Raw genomic sequence first — 13,804 nt, 5'->3', positions numbered from 1 at the left:
GACACGCTCTCTTCCTTGATAAGTGTGGGCAGTGCTGTCCAGAGACAGTGGGGATAGGTCAAGAGCAAATAGCAGCACACCCTCCAGATACTGCTTCTCTCCTAACCAAAATAGTCTCACTGCAAGGCAGAATACATTAGACTAGGTTTAGAGCTGAACCAAGCTGGTTATGCTGCTTCTGTCACCCAGAAAAAAACACAGAGCAGCAGTTTGGGAATCACTGCGCAGCACTCTCTCATACTGCCAACATCCACTACATTCAGGGCTGTGGTCAAGCGGTGTAAGGAAGGAGCTCCTTCTGGCACACTAGTAGCCACTATTTGTAGCACAAAGACATGGCCACAAACACACATAGACTTCGCTACCTGCCCCCACCTCCAGACAAGCCAGACCTGGCCCAGCAACCATTTTGTGTTCCGTGTCACCTCTGACCCACGACATCTGCTACCAGTGTCAGAAGTGCTTGTGCAGCTTCCTTCCAGGTCACTGCTCTGGCTCTAAAAGCACTTGGTAGTCCTGGAAACCACAAGGGTAATTTTCCCCCCAGAAAATCTTCACACTGTTTAAAAGATCTGCTGTTAGCATCCACTGCTGGCAACCCAACCCTCAGCTGAAAGAAAAGAGAGCAGATCCTTTCACTTCCCAATTCCTGCCACATGTTTGCTGCAACAGTAAAAGCTCAGGCATCTTCCTCATCAACATTTTAAGAACATTATAGCAGTGAATGGAAGAAGTATTTTCCTCCACTTCTGCTGACTGCTGAACATCAGCTTTGTGCTCATCCTCACTGCTGCCCCAGAAGACTCTTGTAATGAAATCTAAAAGAGACAGATCTCGTTAGGTCACAGTTTGATTGCTGCCCTGAATCTACTTAGACACACCAGAACTCCTAATGAAGTCCAGTCTACATCTATTTAGTAGATTAGAACAGTAGGTGTGCTTCTAGATGAACATTTTTAGAGGAATATCTCTGTTGAGCCATTCAAGGAGAGAACTTCCCATTGCTCATGCAGGTCTGAAGAGTCACTGCAAAACTTGTCTGCACTATATCTACCTGATTCCTGTGCAAACAGAATTGCCATCAGCCTCCTTCCACAAGGTTGCCAATCTCCATCCCAGTCCTGAGATTTGGGAGATGTTGCCAGCTGACAAGGCTGGGCCAAAACTGCTATGAGGAATTCTCACTGAAGATGCATAAACACGTCTCTGGTCATTTCTGCTCTGGCAGTGGTCTGATAAAGCAGCGAGATTTTCTCTTCTCCGGCAACTGCCAAGTCAGAAATGCCTTATTTCAGAGAAAGTTAATGAACCTGGCAAACCACATCCTGCTGCACCACGAGGGGGAAGGGAAAAGAAAATCCTTGCTGGCAAAGTGAGGAGCATCACAGCAGAAAGCTACAGTGTACCCTGTAGTTCTTTTGTTTTTTGTTTTTTAATGGGGGACCCAGGGCCAACATTGGACAGACTTACCCATGCCTTCCAGTGCATGCAACAGCCTTTCTCATCTCCAGACTGATAAAATATTCTATGCAATTTGCCCTTGCTCAGACTGTCCTTCTCCTCATCTTGGAGCAGCAGGCTAATGTCTGACTGGCAATATTTCCTTTCCCAACTGGAAATGGCTGCCAAGATATACAGAGTATACACATAGAGGATATCTTGCACATTTGTTAATAGTGGCTGTGGAAATGTGGAGAAAATACTGATTTTTATTTATGAAAATGCTTTCTGTTTCTTATGGGAAGGCAACAAGAAATTCATATTTAATGTTACCTCATTTCCATTACAAAGTTGTATTTTATTCTAATGTGATTTTCTGCGAGAAATTTGGTTGCAGTTCCAAGTTGCCTGCTTTTCTGCTGCAGCAAAACAGTAACCTGACTTTTCTGCCTCACCCCTGGGCTGAGACACAACCATAGCAAGCTATGCTGTTGTCATTTACCTTCTCTGCCACTGACCTGAGGAGCCTTGCAACTTTTTACAAGGACATTGAACTAAGTAGAAGAAAATACATGAAGACCCCATCTGTACAGTGCTGTGGTCATACAAGAAGCTGGGTGGTGTCCACATCTGTGTCAAAAGAGCTCTGCACCACCTACCTTCTCTATGTGAAGCTTATCTCAAAATAAATGTTCTCATTCATGAGCTCATTGACAGTTTTTTAGCTGTTCTTTTGGAGGGAACCTTTTGAGGCTTTTCCTTTTGCATAAGGATTGAACAAGCCTCTGTTTAATGGAAACTGGGCTAAAGATTTCAAAGAGTATTAAGTGTCATAGTCTAAGTTTAGAGTCTGCAGTTTGCTGCCTTTTTTTGAGCGATGTAGTAAATGCACACAATTAAAGAAAAAGCAGGTCCTCCAACAGTGCAACCGAACACAACTCTCCCATTGCAAACTTGTGAAAACCCCTCTCGCATTTGGACTTCATACTTCTTACGAGCTCTTTAGGATGCAGGAATGAACAGAGTTTAGGCTTAGCGTCATAAGAGACAGATGTTGAGCACAGCAGAAAAGCTGAAGGGCTCTCAAACACCAACTGTCTCACCCTATAATCATTAATTTCATTACTACAGCTGAGATCATCTCCTTTGGAAAAAAAAGTGGCAGGTAAACTCAAGAGAAAGAGTAGAAAATGCTCTCATGAGTTTATTGCAATTACACTGATTTTTTTTTTTGCTACCACGCTGGTAGGACTTCTAATGTCACAAAAGCAGTTGGACCACTCATAACTTCATCAAAATGAATGTTCTTACAAGGTGGATAAGTACAATGTACTGTAAAGTTGCATGAGAGGACCTGTGCTTTTAAGAATAAAGACCATGCTATGTGGCAGCCAGCTGACCTACATTCACAGCTGAAGACGTACAGCTGACCCACAGGGAGTTGTATCTAACCTACAAACACAGAAGGAGCGCTAGTGAAATGGACCGTGTCTTTCGAAACAATAAACTGAGCAGAAGCAGCAGCATGAGGACAGATTTTTTCTGCTACTGTATGTAAGAAGCAAACTAGATTAATACTCCAGGATGAGCTACTGCTGCAGAGAAACACAACTCAGAGTAACTCCTGCACTCTCAAAATGCCACGTTCTGGGTAAGCAGACTCAAACCAAGATGTGGGATCGCTTCCAGCCTGGCTGTCAGCAGTAAATGCCATAGCAGCCTGGACTGAGCTCAATAAGCCAAGAGATTCCCGGGGACTTGATGTAAGCAGGAAGGCTGCAGCAGCGCCAGTGCTGCTGTGCTTTCACTGGTGCCCACATAGGTAGCAACACCAGGCCACAAACACACCTTAGATAAGGTGTAGCGATAAGCAGGGGAGGAGAGAGGAAGCAAAACTTCCCCAGGCCCAGGGAAGCACACCAGTGATGACCGAGGCATGAGGAGAGAATCATATGTATTTCGGACCGAAGGCTTTAACCTCACCAGACAAAGTAGACCTGTTGAGATTGCTGCAGTGCTGCTTCACGCTGTACGAGGATGTCCCTGTTGGCATGAATCAGGTTTTAGAAAAACAGGCTCCCAGTTAATTTGCAGAGTTCTGCCCCAAATACACTGACTGTTTTTGAACAGAGCCTTCCTTGTCCCTCTGTGGAGCTACATGGTCATGTGACAGCTAAAGAGCATGGGAGGAATTACTGCTACAGTGGAAAAGGAAAGATGCAAAATAAAAAATTGAGGTTACTACAAAATAAAAATGCATACCCTAAATTTACCCATTAAAAATAAACCGTCTTAATTAAACTACTTTGCCTATAGTTAAATTACTTCATACCAATGTTTCACCCTGGCAAGCATGACTGACAGTTCTATACTTCACAGTTTTACAAAACAAAGTCAGAGCAAGGAAAGTAGTTCTGCTACCCTCAGTAAATGTACGCAAGTAACCACAGTGGGAAACTGCCAGTAATAAAGTGCAGTTAGAAAGAGATCTCCTAGATTACCCAGTGTTACTTCTTTTCTCCTTTTATACTTCTCTTTTAGAATTCTAACCATCTTTTTTGAAAACTTCAAACAGACAAGGCCAGCTGGTATGTTCCATGGCATACAGGTAAAGCCTGAAGCACCAATACAAACGTTCCTGTTCCTGGCATGGATTCTAGGAGAAGGAAAAACATATTGTTTCTTTCCTGAGACAAGTGTTTTTTTCCTCCTTGTTTAGTTCTGAATGTGATCATTTATACTATAGAGGTCAAAGCCTTTACCCATTACTGTCCCTCCTAATCTTCTCAGTTCAGCAAGTTGCTTCCAGATTTTCCTCCTCACAGACAACCTTTCAGTGAGTTTGCAGTCAGCAATGCTGTACGGCCAAAGTTAGGCTTTTTAAATTTATTTTATTTTTGATAAACAACGAGCTTTCTATCCATTCTAGGAAGACAGGAAGGAAAAGTATTTCAAAGCTGATTACGGGATTCAACAGTGCAAGCTCCTATATAAATCACTTCTAAAAGTTCAAAAATCAGCAGCTTTAAAGGTACTTTAAATATACCTTAAAAGGACCTTAAGCTCCAGTGATGTACAAGAACCTGAGATGAACACCCATTTCACATAGCCCAGGACAGACCTTCCAATATTGTTCTTGCCAGTTGCATTTAGGAAATTTGCCATCTGCTCTAAAAGCAGAGAGAATGACCAACACACATTCCAGATGGCAAACTGCATATTCCCTATAAGCTGTGCCAATCAGCTGGATTTATAGAATCATAGAATCATTAAGGTTGGAAAAGGTCTTTAAGATCATGCAGTCCAGCTATCAGCCCATCCCCATTGTGCCCACTAAGCCACGTCCCCCTCAGTATCACTTCTACATGGTTCTTGTACACCCCCAGGGACGACAACTCTACCACCTCACTGGGCAGCCCATTCCAACATCTGACCACTCTTTTAAAGACAATGCTCCTCCTCACATCCAACATGAATCTCCCATGCCACAGCTGAGCAGCTCTCCCTCTGCGTTATCACAGAATCACAGGAGGTTGGAAGTACCTCAAGAGGTCATCAAGTCCAACCCCCCTGCCAAAACAGGCACCCTCCAACACGTCACACAGGAGGGTGTCCATGTGGGTCTTGAATATTTCCATTGAAGAGGACTCCACAACCTCCCTGGGTAACCTGTTCCAGTGCTCTGGCACCCTTATGTAAATAAGTTCTTCTGCATGTTAGTATGGAGCACTCTATGTTCAAGCTTTAGGCCATTTAGGCCTTGTGATTTATTTTTAATTGTAATAATGAGACACTACAGGGGAACTAAAGGGAAACCAAAAGAACAAGTATTTAATACCTCCATAATCTGGTCTGAAAATTAAAGGCATACAACACCCGACTGAACATTTATTCAAAATTCTTTCTAAAATGTCAGCTGAAAGGAGAATTCAGGTATGCCAGAAAAGCTCTTTGTATGTTAGTGCTAGCATGCTGACTAAAAGATAACACCATCCCTTGTTTTTGCAGTGCTTTAAGGGCCTTATAATTCAAGTTCCATGAAGTAGCAACTCAAATGATTGCACAGTCTTCTCTTTTTCTCCTCCCTTCAGTTACAAGCCTGGAGAATGATTTCTTCACCTTCACGCCTTGCACTAATGCTCCACATGAGATTTTATTCTATCCTAAATTCCCACAGAATGCCATATCTTAATGATTTCATCATCAGAGGGGCAATACCCATCTGGACACACTTAGCTGGCAACGTTCCATCACATACGTATGGAAATGCACCACCTGCCTTAAGTTTTAAGCTATCATCTGGAGGACTGACAGTGCTGCACCAGGTTATGACTGGTCATAGGCTGCTACCAATGAAGTTTTCCCTAAGTGAGATCAGTAAGGTTCCTTCCTCTCCTCCATGCTTCCTTCCTGCAGTTCCTTGCCCCTGGAAGGATCACATGAAAATTGTGAGGGAGGAAACCTCATGGTTCCCTCTTTTGTTCAGGGAAACAGAAGTATGCATACACACAACCCTTGTAAGCAAAGAACATGACATAGAAGATATGAGCCATAAATAATTAGTATCATTTTCTAGTAAACACACCAGAAAGGCCCCATACACTGGCCACCCACCCAGACTGAAGTGGCTACAGCAGCTACACCATCAAGATGAGAGCTCCTCTGGAGAGATCCTATCATCCGTCCTTCTGCTGGGACAGTGGGTGTAGAAATCAGGGGGACTGAGTTGTCGCCTAGCTCCTATTTTCTCTCCATCAGCAATGCTCTGAAGATAACCACTAAGAAACTTCAGCAATCTGTGCTTTCTGAGATGATATTTCCATGGAGATGTTCCTGAGTGTCTCCAGCTGGTGTGTTAGCTATGGATTTGTTTCTCAAAGGTACAACAAATGCTCTGATTTAAAGAAAATAGACAGACTATGCTGAGGTGTGCAGAGGGGGTGGTTGGCTGTTGGTGTTTTTGTCAGGGTTTTCTTTGTGTATATTTCTCACACACAAAGAAATTCTAATTTTACTTCGCTTTTCACTCTAAATAAAGTTCTCTTCTCTGGTTATTTTTTAATCAATCCCCACATGCAAGACATTCTGGAATCCAGCTTGTGCACCATGGAAAAAGCCATCTTCACATATTCTGTGATAGAATTAAATTCTCTGATGGGAAAAAATCCTTCCTGGAGCATGAGGGAGTTGCTGGCTCTGCTGCTGTGATGTGTGCAATACACACCAAGACTTCAGACTGCAAAGCTCTGAACTGTCTGGTATTTTCTCCTGATAACACCCATTTTCACCCTCAAAACATTCCTCTGGTCAAAAATCTTGGATTTAATTTTATGTTCTGTATTCCCTGAAAGGAAGTGCATAACTGTTGCAGGAGTTGCAAAGCACGTGATCAAAGTATGCCATATGGGCCATTTCTTAACAATGAATAATGAGTGTACAATTTGTTGGGCCATAATTAAAACTGAAGAATAATTTTCATTCCCGTTGTTGATCTGGCTATTTGTATCACTAAGAATAAACAGTTTCTTGCCTTATTACTCCTAGCATGAATTCACAGCTCATCAGTTCTGTGAATGGATATTGGTAGTGAATATTCTGTGCTATGGCTCAGTAATGTACTGACGTATAGGTAAGCATGTTGCCTACCAGCCTCCTACTTGCACACATGTCAACAGGATCATGTTTACAGACATAGACAGAAATCCAGATCACATCCAAGCTAACACAAAACCAAGATAAAAATATAATCACTGCAGTCAGTTTACATGACTTCCTGCAATTCAAGTGCTTTAAAATATGACTGTAATTTGCAAGTCCATATTCTACACTAGCATATCATAAAAGCATTGCACAAAAGTGTATTTTAAACTGTCAAAATACAGATCACTGTACTCCCATTTTCTTCACTCCCACCTTAATTTAAGAACAACACAACATTTCCAAAGAAATGCTTTTTTAAAAGCCTGAGAATCGGATGCATTTTTACAGAATTGCCAAATATAACCATTAACATAAATCACAAGACATATGATATTTATGATATTTTAGTTGTCTCCTGAGATTTTTTCATATTTCTCCATTTCTTCCCCCCCCCCCTCCATTTCTCAAGCCCCAAATGCTAGAAATATCCTCATCTTTCATCTACCGTAACAAAAAAGAGAGCTCAGGATCCCAACACATTTGTAAGGCAATTGGGGTGCTGAGCACTGCATCAGATGATTGACAGCGGATTGACAACACTATTAGGAGTCCAGCTGCAGCCGTGGCCTTGAAGAGACCAAGACAGGCTTCCACACTGATACCTCTTACCCACCTCACCTGCTGTCCTGCAAGGCTCCCAGTCACCCTTGCAGCGCAGGGACTCCTCAAAGAGGCCATCAGCATGGCACAAGGCACACTCCTCAGGTAACAATCTCAACTGGTGTTTGAGACCAAGTGTCCCTTTGGCTTGACAGTGCAAGAAGCAGCCAGCATTTTAACTGTTGTAGCATCTAGACTTATTCTAAATGCTCCAGAAATAAACACGCAGCCCATAGGTACCAGTAATATGTAAACAAAAAGAACTGTGAAGACTTAAGCTGTGTCAAGCTTAGTGGTAAAGCTCCATCAGTTGGGTTCAGGTGCTTCTAATTTAAACCCAAACCTAAAACTAGAATTCACATCTTCATACACAGCTACCTCCCATTTTCCTTCATTTTTAGTATTGTAATCACAGCATGCAACTTCACAAGTTCATGTCCAACACTAATACTACTCCTGAAGGGCAAACAGGAGCCCAACGAAAGCAACCTCTATCTTTTGGCACATTCAGAACTCCACGAGACCAAACTGCAGCTGACTTGAACTAGCACTGGCAGGAGTCCTGCTTTGACCAGGGCTCTCCCTGAGCCATAGGGTACTTCTGGCCAACATTTCCTTGATTCTGTGACTTGCTCCTCTCCATTGAAACTGTTTTATTTCTACAAAACCATGCAGAATCAAAATGAAATACTCAAAAAGGACTCTAGTCCTTCCTCCCTCATTTTTAAAGCTTCTTTGGAAACTTTAAAAATACAGCCATGCGTGAATCTCACAATTAAGGAATACTTTTTGCCCTCCCAGACAAGACAGTGGGTGTTCGGCATGGTCTTTCATTAAAAGATCACTCTTAAAAGGACTTTTATGTCATAGAATCATAGAATGGCTCAGGTTGGAAGGAACCTTAAAGACCATTCAGTTCCAACCCCCTGCCATGGGCAGGGCTGCCCCCAACCAGCTCAGGCTGCCCAGGACTCCATCCAACCTGGCCATGAGCACCTCCAGGGATGGGGCACCACAGCTTCTCTGGGCAGCCTGGGCCTCACTGCCCTCCAGGTAAGGAATTTTCATCTAACAACTAACACTGACTTAAACCCAAATAAGCTGCTCAGAACAAGCTTTCCAGTTGCCTGGAGAATACCTGATCCTCACTAAACATGGCCACAGTACACGCAACCACTACTCTCGCTTAATTACATCATTGCAGTGTTTCCAGTGATTCAGAGCCTTAACAGAGAGAAAAAGGTACTTGGAAGGTATCATTGCCAGTTTCCAGCAGCATTTATGACCATCTGCACAGATGCAAAAATTGGTCTTCAGTCCTCCTAAATCCCAAGTTGAACATTCATACAGGTTGCACTGTGATTAACATGCTCACAACATTTTAGAAATTACCCACATAGACCAGCGGTGCAAGAGAGTAGTGTCAACACAGTGTTGTTCACATGTATTAAACTTTAAACCTTAACCTGAAAGAAGCCTTAGTTGAGACTCTGCAACAAAACTACAGAAAAATGACAAACGCATCAGTAAAATTGCATGCTACTGTTCTACAGTTACTGCCATGCTTCCATACAGTGGCAGTGCCTGTGATTTCTAGAAAGGAGTAAATCCAGTGAGTTTAAATGTCAGCTTCCCATGGATCTCTCAAAATCCTAAGGCATTAAGAGGAGCGACAGGAGTAGTGCAGAAACATAGGGGTAGGTGAAAAAGTAATTTAGACTACTTACGGTGCCAATGAAACAAATGCTTAGAAGACATTGCACCAAAGTTTGTCAATACTACTTTGCACAATTGCACCAAAGTTACACTAAAACATGTTTGCCTCATCCTTTCTCATTAAGATAAGGTCCTATTTCATACTCATAACTGCAAACAGTAGTAGAGTTATGCAGTTTCCCCTACTGCATTCCCTCTTATCATAGAAAGGTTCAAAAAGGTTATTCCCTCCTGCAGCTGAAACACACTTAGTAATTGGACCAACACTTGAGGCCTCCCCTCCTCTCTGCATGCCCACAATGGAGGGATTCTTCCTTACAGTTACAGTAGCAATTAGATGCACATTCCTCCTCCACTTGGAAAACTTAGCCCTCTTATTCCAACCTCTTCCCATAGCTCTCAAAGCATACAACAATCTTTGAAACCAAGCCACCTATTCCTGGTACCTGAGGGAACCCACTGCACCCCAGGCCAGAAAGGTACTGCAGAGCTATAGCAGCTAGGGTAAATCATGAAGCCACGCTGGTTCACTCATAGCCCTCAGAAAGAAAAGCATCAGTAACATCAACAAAAGTGCACTAAGCATACTCAAGAGAACAGAAAATTCAAGTTCAGGAAGCATTTAGGAATGCTTAGCATTTAGCTTTACTCAGTGTAATATTTTGTCTTAGCCTTGAGGATGCTGTATTGTCCCTGCACTGTGCTCCACAGGGATCTGTTCGTAGAAAACACTGCCACCAAATTTCTCCCTCATCTCTCCCACACAAAGAATGATGGAACATGAGACAAAGGTATTTTGAACAAGTACAGTGGGAAAAGGTTTCTTCCCAAAGCTGTCAAGAAGTCACAGCCTTCAACCCCATGCTGGCTTTTAGCGGCTGTTAGACCGAACTTCAAATACGCGGTATGATTTCTGAAGCAGCAGGTACGTTGCATTCTCAGGATTAGCTACATCTTTAAATATTACAAAGCTGCTGCAGTCCAGCAAGCTGCATTCCTTCAACCTGTTCTCGTGCTGCAGGTCAACCATCAATCCCTTAGTAGCAGTAGTTTTGGAGGCTGTTCCAGAAACGCTCATCTGGAGAGCAGTTTTCAACTGATGCAGGTGCAATGCAGTATCCTGCCACTCTGAGCACAAACACAATTGGGCTTCACTAGATCTGCCCCATTTTTTTTTTCCTGTTGCAAAACATAACTTGCAAAACAACCCATAACCTCAAACTTCACAGAAGTCACCCTTTAAAAAAAGGGCAAGGTTGGTTAGCAATTTTCAGAATACTTGAGGAAACATTACCAAGCAGACCCAGTGCTTCGAGTTTCCACTAGCAAAGGAGTAAAGCCAGTAAGAAAAAAAATATTTTAAAATTAACATCTTGCAGCTATATTTTGTTCTCTCATAGCAGAAAGCTTAAATGGATGACTTGCAGCACAGGAAATAATCACAGGAGGAGACAAATGCAGCGTTTCAACTTAAATCATTGCAACAGTTAATTGAGCATTTTGTGACAGCAAGCAATTTAACCAAGTACATTTTCACATAATTAAGCAGCAAGAGAGACACAGTCCACAGGACCTGCACATTTAATTGTCAGCAATTACGAAGCACTTTACGCACATATATGTATCTGTCTTCATGCACTTACCGTGCAGCAAGGCATGGGTGTCACGTTGGTCTCGAAACAATAGCTTTACAGCCTAAGGCAGAGCAACCTTCCTCTCACTCTCATCTCGGGCAAGTCAGTGTTTCTGGAAGGTGGCCAGGCAAGATCAGATTCATCAGCCAATAAAATTGTCTAAAGCTGCCGTTACACAGGAGACTGTTCCTCCGGCTGCAGGCTCAGGAGCAGCCAATAAAGAAAACCAGCATCAGAGTGCGGGTGAGCATTTTGCCCCATACTAAGGGTCTGCTCTCCAAAAATCCAACCTTGCTCTGCTTGTGCTGCTGTACACTGTCATCCTGAATGAAAAACAACTTGCACTTGACTTGCCTGGCTAAAACAGGCACACAGCTATTCGGAACACTGACAAGGGTAGAGAAATCAGTCAGTTGAGCAGGTGCCTCGTGAGCTGGGCAGCAGTACAGTGACAGCCAGAGACACGAATTCATGCTCCCAGTGGGGGTGCCACATCAGACCTTGCTTTATAGGGGACGTGGGATTTGCTGCTCAAATTGCCTAGCATTTACTTGAGAACAGGGAAGCTCACAGTGGGCAGTGTGGAGACCACTGAAACATCACCTCTGTTCTGTCTTCCAGAGCTGGACTTGTCATGCAGGCAGCGTGAAGCTGTTCTTCCTCATCCTGGACTTCACGGCTGTTTAGAGGAGCCCTTGACCTCACCCTGCCAGCCTATGGCAGCAGCAAAATCCCAGCATGCAACGAAGAGTAGCAGAGGCAGTCTTTCAAGCCAGCTGACACCTGGGGACATCCAGGGGACCTTGGCCTTCCTTTTCCTGGGAAAAACAAAAATGTCAGCCTTAGTAGTGCTAGCTAAGCTGGAGTGATTTCTAACAGCGATAAAGCATTTGTTGCAGTTGTGCATGACAGCAGGTCTAAATAACACTAGGATAAAGAACAGGCCTTTACATTGCCAGTTTGAAAACGTGTTTTGACAGTAGATGAAGTCTTTTGCTACAAAATCCTGGTGGAGAAAAAGCACTACTGGTCTTTGCACTCTGGTGTACCCCCATGCTGGCATTAACCTCTGCTAACATCTTTGAGGTAAAAACCAATCTGAGCTTTTTTCCAGATAGTTTTTGCACTGAGGTGTTCCATCTGCAAAGCTGCCAGTACGTGCCAGTACCACAGCCTCTTGGGAAACCACAATCCAGAGATGTTACCCAAGAGCTCTGGCTGCCATGTTACACTGAGAGAGATGGAAAAAGCCTCTTACAGATCCACATGCTAAGAACAGGCAGCACACAGGCATAGCCTAACTGCATTCAACAGCCTGGACTTCGTAATCTCATCTTGGAAAGCTGCATGTGCAAGTATTCACAGCCTGGGTTCTCCTTTGATGTAAACAAGCATAGACACACTCAAATTCAGAGTGTTTTCTTCCAGCTGTGGGATCGGATGCTATCTCTGGAAAATATAGGGTTTCATTCTGAGCTACTGTAGTGCACATTGCCCATTTGATGGGCACTCCCCCAGAAGGCAATTACTTGCTGGGTGCTCCCTCAGAGTGGTCTCAATGCCACCAAAGTGGCTGCAGAGAGAGCTGCTAACACACAGGACACAGCTTATCATTCATCATACACTTTAGCATTTAAATGCAGTACCAGAGAGTATTTTCTAAGCTTCTTTCCACACATATTTGAGGTGTGTTTGGCTCTAATTAATTTGGAACAGGGCAGGGAGTTCAGAAATTTTCCTCTTCTCTCTCACATCCCTGTGTCCCACTTTACTTTTAAAGCGATAAGGCCCAGCTAGATCAAGGCAGCAGGAGACAGAGAAAGAAGAGACTCTAACTGAATTAGAGAGAGCTGACAGGGCATTTCATCACCACAATCACACACTCAGAGCTTTTCAGAATTCATAACAGAAGCAGCCATGCAAATCTGTAAATCACTGCTACGGCTGAAAGGGAAAAAACCTTACCAAAAAAGAAAGGAAGAAAGCAGAACCTGCTGAATCTGCACACTGAGGAGTTTCCACAGCACGCTTACGCTTCACCTGGGACTGTGTGAAGTAGGGCATTTACTGCAGGGAAAGTTACATTACTTGCTACTCTTACTATTAGGAAAGCTCAGCAGCGTGCAGGAAACCTATGGCACTTGAAGGAACTGAAGCACGTCTTTGCAGTTAGAGCTAACACTGTTAAAACTACATCATGCTCCTCCAACTGCCAGATCAAAAGTTTCTTCACTCCTCCATCTCTCTTCTGGCACCTGAATATGCAGCTGTGTGCCCCCAAAGATGGGGGTTTTGCACTCTTGGCCTCTAGCAGCAGTCTCAGGTTCATGTATATTTTATGGACCCAGCATGTTAATATGTTTACATATATATGTATATATATTTATATGTAAAACCTCAACGTTTAAGGAGAGCTTCCCGATTTTTGAGGGACAGCTATTGTTTTACTCAACAACTCACACCTGCTTTGAGCACAAGTGATAGCAAGGTAGTGTCATTTTCCATAGATTTATCCTTTCAAGCAAGGAATGATTACAGTGTGATCACAGAGGGAAAAAATAGTGAAACAGAAGGGAGCTCAGACTACTTTTCCTCCCTCAATTCTAAGCTGTCATCTCCAGAAACATGGAGAAATCCGAGCACAATCTTAAGCAAAGGACTGCAGTATGGGCCAGAACACAAGCATCAGTCCTAGGACAGTCTGCAGGGAAAGC

The 13,804-nt window shown here is 43.3% G+C and overlaps 1 protein-coding gene across 1 annotated transcript in view; it reads right to left on the bottom strand.

Moving 5' to 3' along the window:
- OSBPL5 (oxysterol binding protein like 5) overlaps window positions 1–11,410 on the bottom strand; it is a 160,746-nt gene extending 149,336 nt beyond the window's left edge. Inside the window, exon 1 of the mRNA XM_001234138.6 lies at window positions 11,100–11,410. Coding sequence (XP_001234139.4) covers window positions 11,100–11,114 — 15 coding nt within the window. The 5' untranslated portion in view covers window positions 11,115–11,410. The remainder of the gene's footprint in view (window positions 1–11,099) is intronic.
- Between the last annotated feature and the right edge of the window lie 2,394 nt (window positions 11,411–13,804).

This window comes from Gallus gallus, chromosome 5 (genome assembly GCF_016699485.2).
Source record: "Gallus gallus isolate bGalGal1 chromosome 5, bGalGal1.mat.broiler.GRCg7b, whole genome shotgun sequence".
NCBI lineage: Eukaryota > Metazoa > Chordata > Aves > Galliformes > Phasianidae > Gallus > Gallus gallus.
The sequence above is the reverse complement of the archived record's forward strand: the minus strand, read 5'-3'. Positions and strand labels throughout refer to the sequence as shown.